At 32.4% G+C, this 22,819-nt stretch overlaps 3 protein-coding genes across 4 annotated transcripts; 2 read left to right on the top strand and 1 right to left on the bottom strand.

The window, feature by feature from the left end:
* Positions 1-634: 634 nt before the first annotated feature.
* Positions 635-9,018, top strand: LOC125055679 (5'-nucleotidase domain-containing protein 3). Of its 2 annotated transcripts, XM_047658180.1 has the most exons (10): positions 635-997; positions 1,075-1,250; positions 1,508-1,516; positions 1,645-1,872; positions 2,820-2,954; positions 3,405-3,562; positions 3,940-4,126; positions 6,039-6,179; positions 7,221-7,372; positions 8,199-9,018. In XM_047658180.1, the coding sequence occupies exons 1-10, from the start codon at positions 847-849 to the stop codon at positions 8,401-8,403; spliced, it is 1,542 nt and encodes a 513-aa protein (XP_047514136.1). In that variant the 5' UTR covers positions 635-846; the 3' UTR covers positions 8,404-9,018. The 2 variants fall into 2 exon arrangements, with proteins under 2 accessions (XP_047514136.1, XP_047514224.1); XM_047658268.1 differs by lacking the exon at positions 1,508-1,516.
* Positions 9,019-10,472: 1,454 nt separating this feature from the next.
* Positions 10,473-13,696, bottom strand: LOC125049907 (endoribonuclease CG2145-like). Its single transcript, XM_047649437.1, has 6 exons — positions 13,241-13,696; positions 12,689-12,800; positions 12,312-12,396; positions 12,088-12,240; positions 11,776-11,864; positions 10,473-10,797 (listed from the first exon to the last, which is right to left on the bottom strand). Exons 1-6 carry the CDS (start codon positions 13,612-13,614, stop codon positions 10,561-10,563), a joined length of 1,050 nt encoding a protein of 349 aa, XP_047505393.1. The 5' UTR covers positions 13,615-13,696; the 3' UTR covers positions 10,473-10,560.
* Positions 13,697-15,077: 1,381 nt separating this feature from the next.
* LOC125052901 (extensin-like) lies at positions 15,078-15,976 on the top strand. The gene is made up of 2 exons (XM_047653977.1): positions 15,078-15,260; positions 15,504-15,976. The coding sequence occupies exons 1-2, from the start codon at positions 15,212-15,214 to the stop codon at positions 15,887-15,889; spliced, it is 435 nt and encodes a 144-aa protein (XP_047509933.1). The 5' UTR covers positions 15,078-15,211; the 3' UTR covers positions 15,890-15,976.
* Positions 15,977-22,819: the final 6,843 nt, after the last annotated feature.

Here is a 22,819-nt window from a genome sequence, read left to right as displayed (position 1 = left end):
CCCGGTCGTAGGTATTGTTTTAATACTACCGAACTACCACGGCAATGAGCGACGTGTCACGTGGCCGTTTTTGACCGTCGTATAGTATAAATTAATTTGCAATGGTACTACATTTATCGACCAATGTTATCTCAATTGAACGAAAAATAAAAACGGTTTTTAGTTAATTACATTTACCTTGTACTGTTACGATAATATGCATAATACATTAATACTTTTGCACGGTGATTATATTTTATAGAAAAACTAAACATCTTATTTAATTGAAATTATGTAGGTATGTACAATAAAAAAATGAAAATATTTTAAAATCCTTAGGAAATATAATCCTCCTAATTTCTTGGCGTTGTCTATCCTTTCTTTCTTGTCTAGCCTGTCTTGATAAGTTTTAGATGTCATCATTATTTGCAGCTAACGTGAGTCTGTGTCCATGATTTATGTAAACAAATGAACAAAATCTAAAACTATGACTATATTTAAAAGAATATTAAACAAAACGAAAACTATATTTTAAATGATAAAATCAAAAACATTAAAAAATCTAAACTCAATAGTCAATCCAGTATTTGATTTTATAATTAATTTTTTTCGGTGATTTATATTTGAGCTGGTAACACTATTTTTCTACTTCTAACCTGTGTTTATAACTTTCGTGCTATGAACAAGTGTTTATTTATCTTCCTGTTAAGCGAAGTTGAAATAATAGAAACGATACAATTCGTGCTTTAAAATTTAAAAAAAAATGTGTAATAGTGGCCCGTAAATTTGAAAAATTATTATTCATTATGAACACGAGTTTTACGTAAGAAATTTTAAAGAAAGTAGTGCTATTTTTATTCTTTTAATATGAATACTTCATGTGCCAGCAGATTTTTAAAAATTAAACGCAGTCTAACACATAAAGACGTTTTATGCTGTTTTTTTATAACTGCGAAAAGATTTTCCACTAGGGAACTCTTAAATGAAGCGTACTGTCGCACAAAACTAAAGTGTCGTTGTAAGTGTTATATAAACATTTTATTTACTGTAAAATTATCTCAAACAATAGTTTTTTATACAACATTAATTTTTTAGCTAAAAAGCTCCCACAAGATGTCAATCCCCAAGGAGTTTTTGCATGCAATGAGCTTGATCTTTCTGAGGTGAAGGTATATGGGTTTGATTATGATTATACACTTGCTCATTATAAGCCCAGTCTTGAACATTTACTATATAATCTGGGACGGGACATGCTACTCGAAAAATACAAGGTAAGAATATTTTATAAACAAAAACAATAATATGTTATCATAATTATCTCACATAAATATTCTGTTTTCCATTATTATATACATTCAAAAATAAATAAAAAATAAAAAACACATTAACATGCAGTATTTATGTATGCAGATTTTAAGAAAATTTGAATCTTCAATAAAGTTTTGACAGCCTTGCCTTATAAATACACTTGAGATTGGTGAAAATAAGTGTTCATTAAATATCCTATATTTTTCCTTACTTCCCTAAGGAATTAGAGGTGAGTTCCAGTATTTATATGTAGCTAGTTTGCTTTTCTAATTGACATGTTGTGATGTATATGTGATAGTAAGTGTTCAAAGTTATTTTATAATTATTTTGTATTTAGTTAATTTTATTTATTTTCAGTACCCAGCTGGAATAGCTAATCTGGAGTACAAACCAGACTTTGCTGTTCGAGGATTGCATTATGACATTGAAAAGGGATTACTATTGAAATTAGATTCATTTCTACAAATACAGTTTGGGGCTGTTTACAGAGGGTTGACACCTGTGCCAACTGAGGAAGTTCTTAAACTGTACAAAAATAGAATTATACCTATTGCATATGTTGAAGGTGACACAAGGGCTCACAAGGTAAAGATATGATTTATGTTGTACTACCTGAAACCAAAAATTTTATATGTTTATTTTCTCATATCACTGCTAATATTTTCTTTTTAGGAAGTAGGCAATCTTTTGTGGGTAACCCACATTGCTTATAACTAGTATACATATAGGATTAGTTAGGACATTTATTCTAGACTATATATATACAAAATTATAATATTAATGTGTAATTTAAAAATTGCTTCACTTCATATTGCAAATAAAACACTAGTTCAATGTTTAGTTCTATGAAAATATTGTGTTGTAAGCATGAATGTGTGATACATTAAAGTATTGATATAATGAACACAGCACTTGTAAGCAATCATTCATTTGTGATCTCCCCTTTTATGAAGTGTATGTTAGTATGCACATGTTTGTATAGTTTTGAACAACATGTGTCCTAGTTTAAATCAAATGTTTGTTTATATTATTTGGAATTTATTTCTTATGTCAATGTTATGGAATGATTTATATCTAATTAGATCCAATTCTAGCTTGCTACCAAAATATTACATAACAAATCAATGCAAAATACAATTTTTTCATGAAACAATTTTGATGAAAAGACCCTAAAACTTGAGAAATACTGTTGAAAAAAAACTACAAAAATATGTTAAGCATTAATTTATCAAGTAATACTAATTACAAATATGTATTATTTGAAAATAATAAAAACTTAAATGGAATTTATTGCACAAATTGAGATGGGCAGTGAATAGGTTGTCCATTAGTCATTATTAAAATCAATTAGACATTTGTTTTCACAAAAACAAATGTGCTTGAAGACTTTCCTTAAGTTGTAACTAAATGGTTTCAATAGGTTTGAATCCTTCATGGATTAAAGTCTGTTCTTTCGTAGCGAAAATTAGATTTATGACTGAAGAATTCATTATAATATTATTGAAAATTCCTTAAAATTTATATTTTTTCAGACAAATATAGCAAAGATGGTTCATTTGGCAGATTTGTTCTCTGTACCAGAAATGGGTTTGCTGTGTAATGTTGCTGAGTATTTTAATAAGAATCATATAGATTATCACCCAGAGATACTCTTTTTGGATGTCAAGGTAGTATTTGCTTTATTATCTTATTTTCATTTGAGAGTATCTGTATTTATAGTTTAACTACATTCTTTAAATACATTTTGTCATAAATAGGAATTGATATAGTATTAAAATAATCTCAAGAAGTTTGTATGATACATTTTGTTCTAAAAACATATTTATATTATTGTTGTAAGTTTTCTCGCAACCAGCTCTTTTGAGTCCTCATTTCAGATTGCATTGTTAATGTAACAAGTGCTATCTTACGATTTCATGAGCATAATAATAAAGGAGACATTCAAAATTTTTCCTATACAAGTTTCTTATTATTCTCCAATGAATTATTTTCGTTAAGTCGCCAGAGTGTATCATGCTATTTTGATTAAGTTTTAGCGTATATTTTTTTTATGAATTTCAATAAATTTTTTAGTTGAATTAATGCGACATAAAAAATATTTTAATTCTTTTTTTCAGAACTCTGTTCAACATTGTCATCCGATCATGCACAAAATCGTTGCTCAAAACGTGGAGGAATACGTGAGACCAAATTCAGGTCTTAAAAAATACTTTCGACTTCTTCAAGAAGAAGGAAAGAAGCTGTTTCTAGTCACAAACAGTCCCTTTCATTTTGTGTAAGTTTTTTTAAATATATAAATTTTTGAAAAAACAATTATCGACTTGAAAAAAATGCATCGCATTTGACCCTGTTTTTACTGATCGCATTTAGATGGAGCTTAAAAGAAAACAAATTTGCAAAGAAAGAAAGTTGACAAATTATGTAGTTGAAATTAAATGGAAATTTTTAATTTAATTTAATATATTGTAGATACAAGTTTGATTCAAAACCAAATTTATTATATTATTTATGTATTTTATTCTGGTCACGTATCTGAATTTCATAATTATTTAAAAGACACTTCATGCTGGCAGCAAACTGAGCTAAAAAACCGAACAATCTAAATTTTTTTGGCATCATTCAATAGAGTGTATCGACCAAACCTCATTTCAGGAATGCTGGAATGGAAATGCTAGTTGGTCACGAGTGGAGAGATTTCTTCGATGTCGTTATAGTAAATGCGAATAAACCTAAGTTTTTCACTGAAGTTTCAAGGCCAATTAGGGTGTTCGACAAAAATGCAAATACACACATATGGGAGAAAGTAACATCCTTAGAAAAAGGCATTATTTATTACGAGGTATATATTGTTTTCCTTTTTTTCCAAATAATTATGGCTATTGGGGGCCTCATAGCCTAGCGGTCTTATTAAGTGGGAGCTAGGTGAGGGGTACCGGGTTCGATTCCCGGTTCGAGGGCAAGTTTTAATTTAATTTAAAGTTTTAATTGTTCTCGGCCTTTGGGAGGGTTGTGCGGTACCGGGGGAGTGCTTAAACCGTACATGGAGGATACGGTCGAATTTCTAAAGACAAGCACGAATTATAAAAAAATCCTATACTTGACGCTGGCTAATGCACAAATCGTGCCAGAGCCATTAAAAATATATATATAAAAAAAAATATTATGACTATCATTATTTTCTGGAAAATTGCTTATTAATTACATTTTCACCTCTCCATGATATTCGGCTTTCATATTAACGTGACTTCGTTTCCTGGTAAATATAATCCAGAATAATAAGAACCAGATATAATCAAGAAATGTACCTACTTGGGTTTCATTTGCAATGCGACACGTATCGATTTCAATCGGCGATAGCAAAACCACACGCTTATTTAAAATGCATTACCATTAGTTCTAAAGCCAATTGTACCGGCGATAAAAATTAAACACTCTTTATAAAAATATACAAACAACCGACAGGGAAGGCTGTCTTATTAATGGTGTAATGAATAGAAAATATGACGCTTAAAATTGAAATAATTGTATATTGATTATTAAATAATCCAAAAATAGATAAATTTCACTACAATACTAAATTATGCTTGCGCGGAATGCGACGTTGCCGTACTTACCAGTTAATTACTTATATTACTTATTATGAAGAGCTTGTTTATAAACACGCTTTCACAAAAAAATCTTTTGTCTCGAGGTAATAGTCGAAGTTCGATATTCATTTTTCAAATTGCTGCTTTTAATGAAGCTAGGTGTCAACTGGCTTTAATCGTTTAAATCATGAGTTTATAGCTAACATGGGTAGTGGGGTTGCAAACTTATAAAAAACTAAGTTGACTTATTTAAGGGTTCTTAAATGTAAGTGACACTTCTGATACCTATAAAAAATATAGGTGTAGTCGATTTATTGGACATTATTGGAAACGAGAATATTATATTACATACATACATATACAATTTATGAGTGTATGAAAAACTTAAGGGCACATTTATTACTAAACTGACGTTTTACAATTTATTGGCTACAAGTAGGTATACGATGATTGCTAATATTTGGTTTGCGCTTCTAATTATTAACTAAATATATATGTCGTAGCCAACTAGCTTAATTAGTCGTAAATTCACATTATTATTGTCACTACACTCACTACACTACATTGTACTTGTTGTTTTTCATGAAACTTTTGAAAACACCATCAAAGTTGTGGTTCGCTGATGCCATATAGACAGTTTGAAGAGTTTCGTTTCGAGTTTGAGAGTGGCAGAAATTGGAATTAAATTTAAATTAACAGTCAACAGGCTAGGCAAGTAATGAAAAGTCATCTATCCCAGTCATTTGCCTAGCTGTTTGATCAACTGGCTGAACATCTTTCAGGCCGCTAGTTAAACGGCGCCGTTTAGTTAAAAAGCCTAGGCTAAAAATTTAACGGCTAATTAAGCTAGTTGGCTGCGACATATATATTAACTTAACTAATGTTAGATTACATAACTCTTGTTTATTTATTTTTAAAATGACACAAGAACTAAATATTTGGCTACTTGATGACTATTGCCATTTGTATTAAAATGTGTTAATATACATAATATCATCCTTGCTTATAATTAAAAAAAGACTAGCTAATTAAAACCTTTTCATAAATGTATAAGCTTCAAATTGGTATATAATGTTTTGTCCCGTTTTTTAATTTCAAAGTCGCATAAGAGTGATAAGGACAAAACATGTAATAGCAATACGAATAAAACATCTAACGTTACAGGGTACAGTGAAGCAAATGCAAGATCTGACGGGTTGGAGTGGCCATCAAGTTCTATATTTCGGTGATCATCCATACAGTGATCTCGCTGACGTCACACTCGAACACGGCTGGAGGACCGGAGCAATTATTAATGAACTAACGGTATGCATAAATATTAAAATGTTAACTACCACAATGTTTAGGCTCAAAAAAACTTGACTGCTTTTGCTGCTACATATTGTAAGGAATTAACGCAGTATTGCTTCATAAACTAAAAGGGGAGAATTTTAAGCTATTGCATAGATTTTATCTCGGGCTTTGAGCGCGGCGACCGAATCAAGAAATTCCGTAACGAAAATAACCTGACACACGATGACGTAATATACTAACGAACGACAGAACGCACTGCGTATTCACATCTCTCTGACGAGATCGGTGACGTAGCGTAAGCGCGGCCTGTGCAGCCTGTACGCGTTAGAGTGAGATAGACTATATAGGCGTGTTAGTCTGAGTCTGGTAGATTCAATTTATATCAAAGAAAACAAATACTGCATAAATATAAAATAAATAATTAGTTATAATTGCATAAGTTGATAAAAAATGCTGTGCAATAGCTTTACGGCAGTCCCCGAGTGCTTCACGCTTTTTTTTATTTACAATAGCTTGCCAACGCTAGGCACATTGGTACTTATTGGCAAACAAAACAATCAAACAGTGAAAAGCTATTAAAATTGTAAAAACTATAGAAAAATTCAATTCGAAGTGTGAGGGAAGTAACTATGGATATCCAGACCTAGCTCAATCTGGATATCGGTGAGCTTTTACCAAAACGAGTTATTCTGAAAGGAGGAACTATTGGCGTTGGGTATGAGGGTACACAAGGGAATTTAAGTTTAGTTTAAAGAATTACAATCTTGATATTTCATACCAAGAAACTATATAATATTATATATATATATATATATATAGGCTTCACAAATGATGCATTACCTTCTGGATTCGGCGAAACAATAATTGTCTTGGATTAAAGTCACATAAAGCTTATACTTACCAATTTGGGACAACAGAATTTAATAAAACAAAACATATACTAAAACCTATAAATATTAAAAATAAACTTATTCTTACTTAAACGAAACCTTAATTCATAGTATCTCATAATCTTTAATATATTTTAATGTATTCAAATTTAAATAATTTCAGCATGAAATAAACACACTGAACACAAATACGTTCAAACAGAACGCGAACTGGCTTCAAATGCTCACCCAGCTTATCGAGGACCACCAAGACTATAAGCAGCCCGAGGCCCTAGAGATCATTGATAAATGGATGGCTGAGAGAGATTACCTCAGGTAATATGACGTTATCTCCGATACATCGGTTAAAAAAATTGTTCTGGGCTATCAGACATTGGCTTCGAATCACGGCTATGCACCAATGGACTTTCTGTCTATGTACGCATTTAACACTTGCTCGTACGGTGAAGGAAAATATCGTGAAGAAACAGGTATGCCCAAAAAATGCCGCTACATGCTGATTAAGGAAAAAAAATATCACGAAACAGATACGCCACTGCTTTTATTGCTTGTATCAGACATTGTGACCTCTTAATACTCTAGCTAGAATAGAAAAGAGAGGATTTACTAGTATGACCGTTTTTTGGTTTGACCATGCAGTGAATGTTTTTATCTTAAAGAATTTAACAAAGAACATCAATATTTTTTTTTGGACATTTGTCTTTTGTTAATAATAACCATTATGTAGCTCTTATATGGTTACCTGTCCTTATTTATATTAACATCAGAAACTAACGAAAATTAATAAGAGGTTAGTAAGTAGGTTTGATAAGCGTAGGTTTTTGTTTAATTATAATTTCCATTACTCGGAAACTCGGCCTTAACAGTATCCGTGATTCAGGTGAATATAGTGAACAGTCCAACTTTCATAGAAATCAGTCAGTAGCTTTGATATATCAAGGGATTTCTCGAGGGAACATGAAAGTCGATTAAATTTTTCTAAATTAGGTACTTTTATTATATATTTTTGTGTAACACTCCAAAATGTGTCTTAGCTTCCTAAACGGGAAACTTTCAGCGCTCTCTGTCCTATTTCGCTTCTCGCCAATGGCTGATATTTTGATTAAATTATGTAATATTTAGAATTAATTTATTTTTTCAGAAACGCAACAAAATCAGTATTCAACCCTCAATTTGGAAGCGTCTTTCGCACATATCACAATCCCACATACTTTTCAAGGCGTTTATTCCGATTCGCGGACATCTACACGTCAAATATAAGACATCTACTTAACTACTCACTCACTCACACGTTTTACCCTCGTCGTGGTGTAATGCCACACGAATATGGATCGTATTTCGTCTAGAATAAGGAAACCACAACGAACAGTATATTTTGCATTATACACGCACAGTATTTGTTAAGACCCAATCATGAAATCAACGAAACTTTGAAGAATATTGTATTTTTTAACGTGTTTATTCCATGTATATAAAAAATAAATTATATATCTAAGCTTACGGTTAGATTAGGCGGCTCAAAAATCAAATAAAAATGGTCATACGCTGTGCAAGCAAGACTATGATTACCTTTTATATAAGTTTTTTCTATATCATTGTTTTATAAATTATACTTTTAGCCTCAAAAAATTATGTTGAAAATTTATATATTTTATTACTAGTTTTGTTTTATCGGTTTTGTTTATTATTATCTTATAAGCGTAGATTTTATACAATGGTCTTTAATACTTCCATATTATTGAACCAACGACGTATAGCCCTTTGTTCTTAAACGCACTACGCCTCAACTAGCTATTTAATGCATTGTCCTTATTACTCTCTTGGCATTTAGAAAGTATATAAATGAGACAAAAGATTCATGACTATATCCGGTTTTCGTAGTGCGTTTAGGAATATATGAAATGAGTTTTTCATAAATGGATAAGGGAGCGTTTAAGTATTACGTAAGGAATTTTGGGGTGGGGTGGGGGGGCATCCTTTTGTAAAACGTTACGATGCGGGGCGGGGATTGAATTATGCGTTATTGTTAATATTATTTTCGACTGTCCAGTACTTTACACCACATAATGGTAACTTTTAGCTATAAAGAGTCACTGGATGGTCACGAAACGTTTTAATATTTGGTACAGAAAAACGTTACGGCGTGTTACATGGGGGGGGGGTTAATAATCTCCAAAAATTGCGTGACGTAATACTTGAACGCTCCCTAAAACGCCGTTCAAGACTTTTTTAATGTCTTGTAAACAAATCGTAGGTCCAGATTTACGTCTTGTTTGTATTTCTTAAATCCCAGCCGTAACGCTTACGAGTATATCTTAAAAAAATAGTCTGTAAACAAAGGTACTAACATTTTTTCAATAGTCAGACAGTAGGCATAAAAAGCTATACGCTCTATCTATCACTATCTCTGAACGCTTTTTATCTACGTTACATTGATAGTTCTCTATAAAAAAACATGTATGTCATGTATTATAGAAAATCTCAAGATCGACTGGTATTATAGAAAGGTAATGCTCAATAGTAGTTCCTATTAATTAGAAAACCTATCTTATGTAATCATTTAAATGTTGTCATAGCGGATTTATAAATGGGACAATTCAATGATAGCCATATCAATTAAACTAGTCAAATTTAATCAAACTGAAACATCATCTCGTTTTATTTAAGTAGTTTTTTACATTAGAATGTTTAACATCAAATCAAGGTTTTATTAATTTATAATTTGTTTAATGTTTTGTTAACTAAAGTTTCCACAGTATTGTAAATATACGTACATTATTGATTTCTTGCGCTTGATTTATAACAAGTGCTGGATATCGTAAGAGGTATTATATCGGTACTTTGACATACGTTCTGGAGTTGCCATACAACTAAAATGGAAAGCTTCTTTAAATGCGTAGGACGTAAAGTTTTGGTTTAGGTCCTTAAAATAGACTGTCTGGATGTTCTAATGTTTCTTAAATACATCTATTGATGTTTCATCAAATGATCACGTGTCAAAATCTATGTCCTATTGTGATGAGCAATAGGCAATTTGTTCTTGTCAATAATATGAAATACGATTTTAGATTTGCTAAGCTATTTCAGAATGTTGTGTGCCAAACACCTAATTTATTACTGTAGTTATAGTGAAAGTGATCTTGCCATAGATAATTCTCATTGTTCACGCATAGATTAAATTTAATTGTTAAATACTTTTTTTTTTAATTTTAATTGTTGTATTATTTCGTTTGTGAAATATGTTATCTCAGTCAATTAAAGTAGAGATATCTGAACACTGTGCCCCTTAAGATAACATGTGCCATTAAACAGTTATTTGTGTCAAACTAACGTGTTTTATTACTATATCCGTGGACTATAATTATCGCAAGCATATTCTAGCGGAAACCCCTCATATCACAAGATTAAAAATGCCTTTAAAGAAAAAACTAATTTATATTATAGGTATCCTTGAACCTATTCAAAATATAACTACCACTTTATTTTATAATATATCTTTATAATTAGAAAACTGGGTATGCAGTGTCGATCAGAACAAGATTTTCAGCTTTCAATGTTTTGGTTTGGATGGTGAATGGTACATTGTTGTAGTGCAACTTGCAAGGACGGTCCGGACGAGCCATAAAGCATAGGGTATACAAGGCTGTCTCTAGTTCAGGGGATGTGCCGACGAACATGGTGATTTCAGGAGCATCCTTGGTCTCACTAAGGATCGAGTGTTGCTTGAGAATCAGCCCTTTCTGTGAAAAGTATTGACTTTTAATGATGACTTTTGTACATTTTATTCTACAAGTAAACAAATGTTTCATAACCAGAATTTTACGTTTTAGTTTTATTGCTATATAATTATGCCCATAGTCATCACATGTTATTTTTTCAATAACATTAAAGATATATGAAGAAGTAATGGTAAGAACAATTCAAAAAAGCAAAACTATTTGAATATAAAAATCTGTCCTTTAAAATATTAGAAGCTGCTCTTGGGCACTCATGCTAAAATTCTAACGCTATTTTTGACATTCCAAAATATTATTGGTCACTTTTAAATTATTTTTTTATTTATGTACACTTCATAGTTCATTGCCATAATACACATAATTATACATATAGAAAAAAAAAACAAAAAGTAAGTAGGTTACATAAGTTATTAGACAACGGGCGGCCTTATCGCTAACAAGCTATTTCTTCCAGGCAACCCTAAAATGGATCAATAGAAAGAAAAGAAACACCTACAGAGGGTAAAGTACAAAGGATGCATGATTAATTAATAAAAAGATACCAAAAATAACATGCAACTATAACTAAAATTCAATTAAATAAAATCTAAAGAAAAGGTATAAATAATAGTACCTATGTATAAACAGACATGTAAAAGCTCAGCTAATCAGGTTAATTGACTCACAATTAATATATAAAAGTAGTAGCTAATCACGAGGCAGAAAAAAGATGATCAGAATTAAATAAGCAACTGCGTTTGAGTCCAATAAGGTCAGTTTATCCTTAATTAAATCTAGTCTCAAGTTACACTGAGATCATCACAATTACAGAATTCTACAATCCCATTAAAGTTGAGTCATGGTAATAATACATGCTTTATGATAGAATCAACAAAAAGGTTGCGTATATTCTGTAATAAATATTTATTTCATTTTATGATTTTCGATAATGGAAGATATTCATAGACAAGAAAGTATAATGATAATGCAAGGTTTACTTACTCCTCCTAAGTCCAGTTTGTCGATGTAGCCCAGGTAGTTAGCTTTGCGGTCCATTTCTCGCTTCGCAAAGAATAACCAGCTGTGTAGACCTGAAACATGTTGAATTATTAAACCATCCTGAAACTTTTTATAGTAAAAAATATTCACCTATGTTTTCTCTCATATTAAGTTATCCGAAAGGAAGGATTTGAAAGACAAAGTTAACCTGCACTATATCGTAACATTACGATGACACCAGTTATTATTTAAAAGTTTATAACTGCTTTATATTGCCTTTAACGAGAAAGTTATAACATTTTAATTGAGACTTACCTAAAACTTGGTCGGATTTCAGTTCGGCCATGAATACGTTCTCAAACGCGCAACTACATTTACAGAGTCCTGTCCAATGACGGGCATATTTCGTAAACCAAATTTTTTTCAATAACTCCACTTGCTCCGGATATTCATTCATTTGATTAAGACCTGTTAACATTAAAATTGTTATTTATCTTCTGATGAAAGAGAAATATTGCCTCTAGGGATTTATTACTTGCCTTTGCTCACCAGGAAAGTCATCAAACTTCTCATTGGACCAGTAGCAAGGATAGTGTTAATGTATGTAACTTGTTCAGTCTCCTCCTACAACATAAAAACGTAGGCTAACTACATAGTATTGTTTGTTTTATGTGTATCCAAGATATAAGACAAAGCATTGCTTAACTTCTAAGCAAAATTGAATTTTTATAATTTTAGGATTTAAATATAATAATTTATTCTTTATAGTCAATTATTATTAGTGAGAAAATGCAGCAAATTTAATTTAGCATATTTGTGTGGTTGAAAAAGCCTTTGAATAAGAAATAAAAGTAAAAGAAAATTAAATACATCGACTTATAAATTTTTGTTATCAAAATATATCAAACGTGCTTACATTTGGTGTTACGAACTCTGGCCTTATCACGTTCTTGTGATAATTATCAAATAGTGCCGCGAACGGCCTGATTGTCGGTCCATTCCATACGTTCTCCGGGACATTTAAAAGACTGAAAAAAAATTGTTAACATTTTATACTTGAATTGCTTTAATCAAATTACGTTACTTTACTTTACCTTGGGTAACAAAACTTTTCTTAAAAAAAAACAAAATCGTTTATTCATATAAGTAACACAATGTACACTTATGAACGTCAAAAAATAAATATTTATATGAAATGTATCTAATTTAACATTTACTGCCAGTTGTCAAATAAAGAGCGTAGAACGGAAGAGAAGAAACTCTTCTCCACTCTTTTAATTCGCCAAGTTTTTGTTTTACACCATGTTCCACATGACATACCCGTATTAAGTAGGTAATTAATAATAATACAATAAATTAAATACAAAGATTTATCCTCTATCAGGAGGCATTGTGGAATAGAATCACGCACTTTCATTCTCGAGGAAAAAGATGTGATAAATAAGTATTTAGAAAAATACATTCTTACCTAGACTGTGCTTCGTCGCTCTTTGACATAGGGCTCGTTTTGCCTTGCAAATTCACTTGTATATAGTTTAAAGCGTTGTTTATGTCAGCGTTGAACATTTCCTCGCTGATGCGGAGAAGGTCCTCATCCGTTGTCGAGTCCTGCACCTGTTTAAGCATCTCTTCATAGCTCTTTTTCTTAGCATAATCAACCACGCCACCAACGACGGTTCCGATTTGCTGGAGTGTGTTTGAAGCGGTGTTGCCCTGCTGTCCGGTAACAGAATTGCCGATTAAGTTTGGCAGAATACTATTGAATATTTGACCTGCAGCTGAGGCAATATCGTCGGCGATGGAAGCCCCCACACAAAGGAATAATATGAGAACAATCCTCATTTTGGCTGATACACAACAACTATAGTTCGTTTACGGCGTACTAGTGATCCTCGTGCTCTGTAGCAGCGATACTGCACGACCTTTGGATTACGTCATCTACTCTGTATGGACTGAGATATGACACGTTAAGATTCAGCTTGCGGATTTCCAGTTTTAGCATTGCTTGTTGTTGTGAATTGGTAATGAGAATCGCTATGTTGTACACAAAATTGACCTTCATCTTTATTAACACTTGCCGTAATGTGCTATACAAAAAATTGTTTTACGTTTATTGTTTTCTACATGAGGTACCTACAGTACTTGAGTAAAATAGATTTTAATGTAAATATTTTATAATATATGCAATACTTATATATAAAAGAAACTCGAATAGGCTAGACAAGTTATAATGAGCACTTTAAATTATATGTAGAAAGTGGTCAATTAAATAATACGAGTGAGTTTTTGAAAATCATACATGTGAACATAAAAGAAAGTCCGTTGGAAAGATACTCAATAGAAGCCCACGGTCGCAGCCGAGCGCGCACGGGCAATGCAGCTTGCGTGATGCGCGCACGTCGGGAAAAATCTTATTTTACTTTATGTATTATGCATCATCTTAAAGCATCTCCGCTCTGGTGCTGTTAAAGAACTGTACTAAATAACCGTAATTCATATTTGTTGTTATTTATACTAAAACATTTGAGACACTCTTATGTAATGCGCGATATTTTTATCAGAAATATGAAATTGAATATATCTTTCTAGTAATTCTGCAAGACAACACGAACTTCCGACATTTAAAACGTAGGATTTTATTAACATAGACGGATGCTTCAATTTACCTGCGATTGTGTAGTTCATACTAGGTAAACAAGACATTTTAACAAATTATTATCATACCATGTTTTTCAAATTCACTGATATTTATAATGATTCTTTGAATCATTAAAAACATCAGTGGCGCTACAACCTTTTTTGGTCTGGGCCTCAGATATTTGTATCTGTTTCATGATCGTTTGTCAATCTAATAGAGCAAGTAGGTGATCATCCTCATGTGCCTGACACATGCCGTCGACTTTTTGGGTCTAAGTCAAGCCGGTTTCTTCACGATGTTTTCCTTCATCGTTCGAACGAATTTTAAATACGCACATAGACAGAAAGTATATTGGTGCACAGCCAGGCATCGAACCTACGACCTCAGGTACGAGAGTCCCACGTTGAATCCAACACTGCTCAAAGAATCAATATGGATATATTTCTTGCCTAAACAAATGTTTATCGAACACTCAGATTACTTTATTGCATAAATATTAGAATTAAAGTCGACCCCATACGAAATATAATATAATGTGAAGCTAGCTAACAACCTAAGAAACTGAAAAATATAAATTGTTTACATCAAATAAAGTTACCTACAGTTTTAATCTCAATACTAAGAACATATCATAAGGCCATGACTTGTAAAGGTCAATCGTGTAGCTATCATACTCGACCAGTGAATCGAGAAGGCTGACGCGACCCCGACATATTCAAACAAGCTTCAACGATTCAGTGTCAAAATATATTAGTCTATAGTCTATATCTACACGACAGAAGTACTGTGCGCGGTGGGAAAATGAAGCTGTACGCATTTGTTATACTCCTAGCCTTTTGTTACGTACAATGTGAGTATTCTCAACTTTCATAAATACGCAAGATATAATCTTAGTCAGCAAATTAGTTGAATGTTTAGAAATTTTCGCATCCCATGTCAACTTTTGTTTGGGATTACGGATTAGTATGTACTATTCAAATTAGTATAATTTGTCTTGTTTAGGGGAAAGACAAATTATAGTTATTATATGAAACAGAATTAATTTATCAGAGATAAGACTATTAACTATTAATCTATTTTAAATCTTTTACAGGCAAAAAAACATATGCGCCCATAGACAAAAATGCCAACATAGCATTCATTAACATGGAAGCTGGTGGTGTGGGACCGGGTAGTAAAAAAGTCCAACCTACACCAGCGCCTAGCAAAGCCCCGGTACCTCCAACTCCAGCTCCGCAACCTGTAACTACATATAAATCAGCACCGACTACTGTTAAACAGGCCCCGATACCAGCGGTACCAGCAACCAACCCTCCTGTCCAAATCAGGCCAAAACCAGTAAATCCTAGTCCTGTTGTTAATCCAATAACAACCCCTGGACCTGGTACCGTCAAGCAGCTTGTCAACTTCTACGATAGCCAAGGAAAAGCGAGCCCTATTCGCCCCTACAGTTACAGCCAAGCAGTGAAACAAGGCTAAACTATTTAGAAAGATTGTTACGTAACTCAAATTTTGAGTAAAATGCTTTGAGACATCATTATAGCAATAAATAATGATTAATATATACTTAATGTTTTTATACCTTAGGCTAATTTAGAAATTACGAGTTAATCTGGTCAGTATCGCGATTATCAACCGGATACATCTCATGACATAAAAGGCAAGTTAAGGCGTAAATAATTGTCGTAAAACCTATTCTAAGTGAAAGTAAGCTAGTTCCGGAACGGGGAATGCGAGGGAGACATTTTCTTGTGTATCTTGGGCAAATGATAATTGACTTAGAAATGCACCAATAAATTAGATTAATCTGTTTTTAAAACCATTACAATCGATTAATTTAACGATCTTATTATTTAGAAATTCAACTAGAAATTCACACCTAATTTTATTATTGCTATGTGAATTGATAATAATTGTTTGTTGACTGATTTAAGTTATAATCAATGCAATTAGACTGAAGGAAGTTTCGATAAGTTCATATTAATTTGATTATGTTCTAAATGGATAGACTATCCTTTAAAACTTCGGTCAAGGACAACCGCTAACCTGGACCCATAGTTTCGACCTTCGACCATTTCTGAATACCAAGTGTCTGTTATATTTAAACTCGTAAATCCTAAATAATCGGTTCCCTCCCAAATTATTGGTTATAACCAACTTAATATTATGTCAATGCCCGTTCGGTGTAAGTTCAAACGGATGGGGTCGGCAAATGTGCTACTTTCACTTTCGATTGTGAGTCAGACGGCTGTTGCGTCTACAGGACCTTTTGCAGTTCACAATACGTACACACGACATAATATTGTGTAAGGCGTCCGCTTTTAGAATTCATTAATAATTATACATTGATGCGTCATTTTGAACCTATCTTTGGACGAGTGACATAATTTAATTATAAAGAATAGATAACAAGTGTAGCTCTTCCAGGGTTTCTTTAATCTGCTCACAAATCTAGCAGTGTGGTAGGTGAAATCCTTAGATCTTATTCTACAAACTACAAGGTTGCGCATTTAACAGATGCGAGAAATGCGTAGTTAGCATGCGGCCTATGGTTGAATTTGCCTTCTAACGCCAATTTTCAAAGAAACTGGGATAATCTTATTTTTATATTTAAATTCCAAAACTTATTAGGCTGATAGAAGTGGGGAACCCGGCACTTGGTTTAATGCTTATCCTTCGCCAAACATCTTTACATGGTATCCTTTGGGACACTGAACCACTTCAAATTGCCACCATTTCCTTCATTTAGGAGTTCTTCCTGTAAGTGTCCCTGTGGCACTATAGTAAGTATAGCCTTGGGTACCATGGCCCCCATTGCCAAAAGAGTGCATATATTTATCTCTTGAAGGATGGGAAAGGTTCAAGTGCACAGGCGGCAAGATTTAAGTTGGCGCGTGGTAGATAGAATTGTTGACCCCAGAGCTGGTTATTTCCTCGTTGAACGAAGAAATATCGCAATGCAACATGCAGGAAATTCTGGTAATAAGTGGCAATAAAGGTACACTGTCAGAAGGACCAAGCTTTTTAACTTTATTTTAGTTTTCTATCTATCCATTTTGGATTATGAATAATTAATTACGAAGAAAACAAAAAATAATTGCCAATTTTAAGTTTGAATTAATGGACGAAATAGACGACGAATTGTAAATATGATCTATGGTTTATAAGTATTGAAACTTAGTTATAGAGATGTCTATGGTCTTGTCTATCTACTAGTCTATGTTAGTTATGTCATAGACACAATATTTAACAAGTAGGTTTAAATTAAATTTAAAGTATATAACTACAAATAAGTTAACATTGAAATATTATTTTTAAAACCCACATTACGCAACAATACTAAGTATTATAACATAAAATTATTAAACTTCTTTTTATACATCGCTCGTGTATTAACAATTTTACGCTTTCTAGTGGTCTCTTCATCCGGTTTAAGAGGTAAATCAGAACGTCATATTGAGAATGATGAGAAATATTATATTTATATCATTGTATCGGTAGTTAAAACTAAAGTAGTTCACGACATTTTTAGAGTTTATTATTTTTTCACCCTCGTAACCCTCCATTGAGACACTGGTACACCAATATTTTTATGTGTTACATTGTTCTTTTATTATTAGAAAATAGGTGATCAATTTTTTTCAAACAGTCATATCAAAATTTAAAGAAGGTACTTCTCAATGCTAATCTCGAAATAATATTTAGATTTCTTATTATGCCTTCATAGTAACATAAAGCTTAAAAAGTATTAAATTTTCACATTTACAACATTAAGTATAAAGCTATTAACATGAGGATTTAGAAATTAAGAAATTGAATAAGTCTAAAATTTAAAAAGAAATATATCGTAATTAGTAAGCTAGTTGAGCCCCGCGGTTCATCTACATAAATAGGCCTAAATACCATGTTCATGTCTTCCTTTATAAATAGAAAACCAAATAATTTGTTAAATTCGCACCAGTATCTTCTGAGATTAGGGAGTTCAAGAAAACAAAGTTTTATCCATAAAACCTAGATAAGATTGAGTGAATTTTAATGAAAACAAAAAATATAAGCGGACAAAGTCGATTCGTCACAGTCGTCGGAAAAGGTAACCTATAGTTATTATTTAATGTAACTTGCAAACAAGAGATTATTGATTAGCATTCACGCGGCGAAAGTGGTATTCAATTTTGTAGTTATGTAAAATAATCGCATCAACTTTACAAGCTATAAACTTATAAATTTACTGTATAAAGGTTTTACTGAATTACCGTTTTATGATGATTAATTAATTTTACAAGATTTATCTCACCTACGATATGGCATTACGCAATTTATAACTCGCCTCCATGGCTTAGTGGTTGACCTATGTGATTATGGTGGTCGATTCCCGAAGAAAAAATTGTTTCAGACTGAAAGAAGGTTGATCAGAAGCCCCATGTGAGAGATGAAACTTCGAACAACTCATTTCGTTTCAGTAATGGAACAGGAACCATGCGCAATATAAGAAATGCATAATATCGTAAAAAAAATTTCACTCTCACTGGTGATGTTGATGGATACGTTTTAATGTTAGTTCAAAGGTCTCAAATATATCATAAGCTGACTTCGTTCTAGCCAACTTCATAAAAGTCAAAAGTCAAAAATCATCTATTCATGTAGGTAACACAATGTACACTTATGAACGTCAAAAAAATAAATATACATTAAATGCTTCTTATTTTACATTTACTGCCAGTTCTCAAATCAGGGGCGTAGAACGGAAGAGAAGAACTGGCAATAAACTCACCGCCACTCTTTTTAATCGCCAAGTTTTTTGTTTTACACAACGTTTGTAAGGAGCTGCAACGATTACACCATATTCCACATGACATCTTAAGTAATAAATAATAATAAAATAAATTAAAAACAAAGATTTGTCCTCTATCAGCAGGAGGCATGGTGAAATAGGAGCACGCACTTACATTCTCGTGGGAACACCGAACAACACGCAAATACATAGTCGAAACAACTAAAATCACCGCATACACGAATTCAAGTACGACCAGTCACCACAAGTAACACCCGTTCACGAGTATGACGCATGGCCAGCCATCGGCCCCCTCGCCATATTTTAGGGAGAGAGACAACCCGACGCATGGACGCCGCCACAAGCAACGACATTTAAGCGAGCATGACGATCCTTGAAATGTGGACTTGGCTACATAAGAAAATAATAATAATACTAATTATACTGAAATATATCAAATTATTTCAGTATAACACACACATCCACATGGATCACGGTTTGTTCCCACTTTACATACATTGAGGGTTATTAGGAGAAAATTTTCTAAAAAATATGACAGTTACGTATATTTTTTGGAGTTAGTTAAATTGGTAATTACAATTATCACAATAAAAAATACTTTAATATCTAGAGTTGCAATGAAATTCCACTAGGTATCGCTAAAGTTAAACCTTACATACCTATAAGGTATCAAGGATTCTAAGCATAAATTTCCTAAACTTTCACTTTCTCAAGGCGCCTCCGGACCTAAAGTTACGAAATAAGATCCGTCCTCATTCCATTCGTGTCCTCATTCAATAAACCCACCTCATTTCTTCTGACGCACATATTATATAACTTACATTTTTAGACTTAGGGTCAATGGTATTGTGTTACATTAAAACTATAAGCACGTACACGACCTACATATGTATTTATTCTATTGGTATTAATTGTTCAATTGTTAAAACTATTATAGAATTATTGACTTGTTTAATTAGGATTCGTATGCTATAATGCATTGAGGAATTGTATGTGTGCACATGCATATATTATATATATAATAAATATATTTATACATAATAAAAAAAAACATCAAGTCTCTCCACGTGTCTACATAATAAAGTGTACAGCTATTGACTACCTTTGTGAGAATCTACCTACAATAGGACATAAAAAGCCCTGTCGCAGATCACCAGCCGTACCTTGCGGATAGGAAATATCTTATATCACATTCTGCAGTATCAAATTGTTAAGGCGTTTGAAAGTGCATCATACTAGACTATAACAAAGCTTGTCTACTTCGCTGTAAAGCAGTATTCTATGTCTGTCTATGTGCACATCTCGCTCGTACGGAAGGAAAACATCATGAGAAAACTGCCATGTCTCAAATACAAAACATCGACACCATGTGATCTGGCTAATCACCTACTTGTCTATGAAATAAAAATGATAGAAGAAATAGATGCAGTTTGAGACACACGTCAGAATTTAAAGAATACATGCGTTCTGAGTCTAAATGTCAGATAATTGTTTAATACTTTGCTGTCTTTTTGTATTTCGAGTTGCCATGTTAAGGTACCCCTAAACGAATAACGACGCCTAATACTAATTTTATCGAAGATTTTTTTATTAAACTTGACAGATTTTCTTTATTGTTTCTATTATAATACCGAGGCAAGGCAATATCTACTCCACGGCGAACAAGCGTATGCTAATAAGAACATTTTATTTATCAATGAGTAATCTAACCCGATTTCGAAGTGTTTCATTGATGTTAGTGACACACTATTGTTATGCAAAGCGGATCTGCAAGTGCGGACCGCGGTTGATACAATAATTTAAGTGAAAACTGATAATCCACATTTTTCCGAACATCCGCCTTCATGCAGGCTGTGTTTTCAATACTTCTACCATTTGTCACGTGCGCATTTGAATATATTATTTTTGATAAATTCATTAAAGATGCCAGTTCTTTAACAGGACAAGATATCAACTGATACTCCACATCGCAAACATTGATCTGTTTATTCATAAAGTAATGGATTTGTTTTTTTTAATTAATCCTGTCCTCTCCATTATTGTTATCATCGCATTACCAGCTTCGATCAAATGGTCGAAAATGCCACATCATGCATAATATATAGATACTACATAAATGAAAAGAAATTAGAAATTTTAAAGAAATATAAAGATATTTGACGTCACATACCTACTTAATTATTACGCAAATAAAATAAATTAAGAAATTTTCTTCTACGGCTTGTTCGCTAAAAGTATGAAATTGATGGAAAGAGTGAAATCGAATAAATTGTCCATAGTGAGGTGCACGAATTTGGCAAGCATTACTTTCTGTTTTGATCTCGACATGCGCCGGCGCTGGTGTCGGAATGATATGAGATTATACGCACTTATTAGCGTCACAGTTACGCTTTTACATTTCCTGCATTACAAACATACATTATTGTTTTAAATTAAATTAAGACAGGTTTATTACATACAAATGTTTTAGGAGTATCATCAAACCTAATAATAATAATACATATACATAATCCAGCATCCTGGCAATACTTACCTAAGTATTTAATGAGTTTGTTTTGATAAAAATCTATATAGACCTTGTAAGTTCATCGTTAGACCCTGAGACTGTTCTATATGCACATAGAAAGAAAACTTCAATAGTGTTTAGCGAGGATTCGAAAGCACGACCCCATGGTTGAATAGATGCTAACCACTAATGCAACTCTCTTCATTAAATAAATGTACGATAAGAGTAAGACATACATGTTGAATCAAAAATGCAATAGTATTTAATAAGCAAAAAGCAAAAGATTTTCTATGTCTGGAATAGCTGGGTCCATTATTAATATGCGCATTGCGCAGTTCACCAAAGGATTTTTTCTTAGATTTTGACTTATATGTATGATTAGATATTAGGCATAATATGTATATAGGAACAGATTTTGTATACGATGGTAGTCGATTTTCAAAGTTCAATCGATCTTTCGTAAACAAAATCTTTTTGATTTAAATGTTTGTATCTTGTAACGAAAAAATGAAACCATTATGAGTTACATAGACTATATTTATTTTCAAAATTTTTAAAATATCCAGTCGTGTGAAGCTGTGACAGTCCGGTAATAGTCAAAAACATTATTGTATGTGATTTAAATCAAACATTTAATTGACATGACAAATATAATGGAAGTTATCATTAAAAATACCCGGATTTTTAAAATACATATAGAAGTAATATTCAATGTATAATTTCTACGGTTAATAATAGATATTTCTATGACAAAAACATTTGTTTGTCTTCGATGTAAGAAAGTTCTCATGCCAATGAATTTGAAACAATGGAAAGATGAAAGATCATTACTTAAATATAATCTCGAACAGTTTTCTCTAAATTTGTGGACAAACTAAATATAGTCATTTATTAATAATAAAAAAACTAAGAAATAACCCGCTTTATAAAAGCTTTATAAGACAAGCGTCATAAATTTGGGCGGGTAAATCTCATTTGTTTCGACACGCAGATTCATTCATGGTTACTCTAAATGACGTCACAATTTCCAAATCCTCGCCAAACTGCTGGATCCGGGATACAAGCTGAGTGGAAGTCACAGGTGTAGAGTCGACTTTCACGCGTATAAAAC

Source organism: Pieris napi, chromosome 1 (genome assembly GCF_905475465.1).
Source record: "Pieris napi chromosome 1, ilPieNapi1.2, whole genome shotgun sequence".
In the NCBI taxonomy this organism is placed as follows: domain Eukaryota; kingdom Metazoa; phylum Arthropoda; class Insecta; order Lepidoptera; family Pieridae; genus Pieris; species Pieris napi.
Note: the sequence above shows the minus strand (reverse complement) of the source record. Positions and strands in the feature narration are given on the sequence as shown.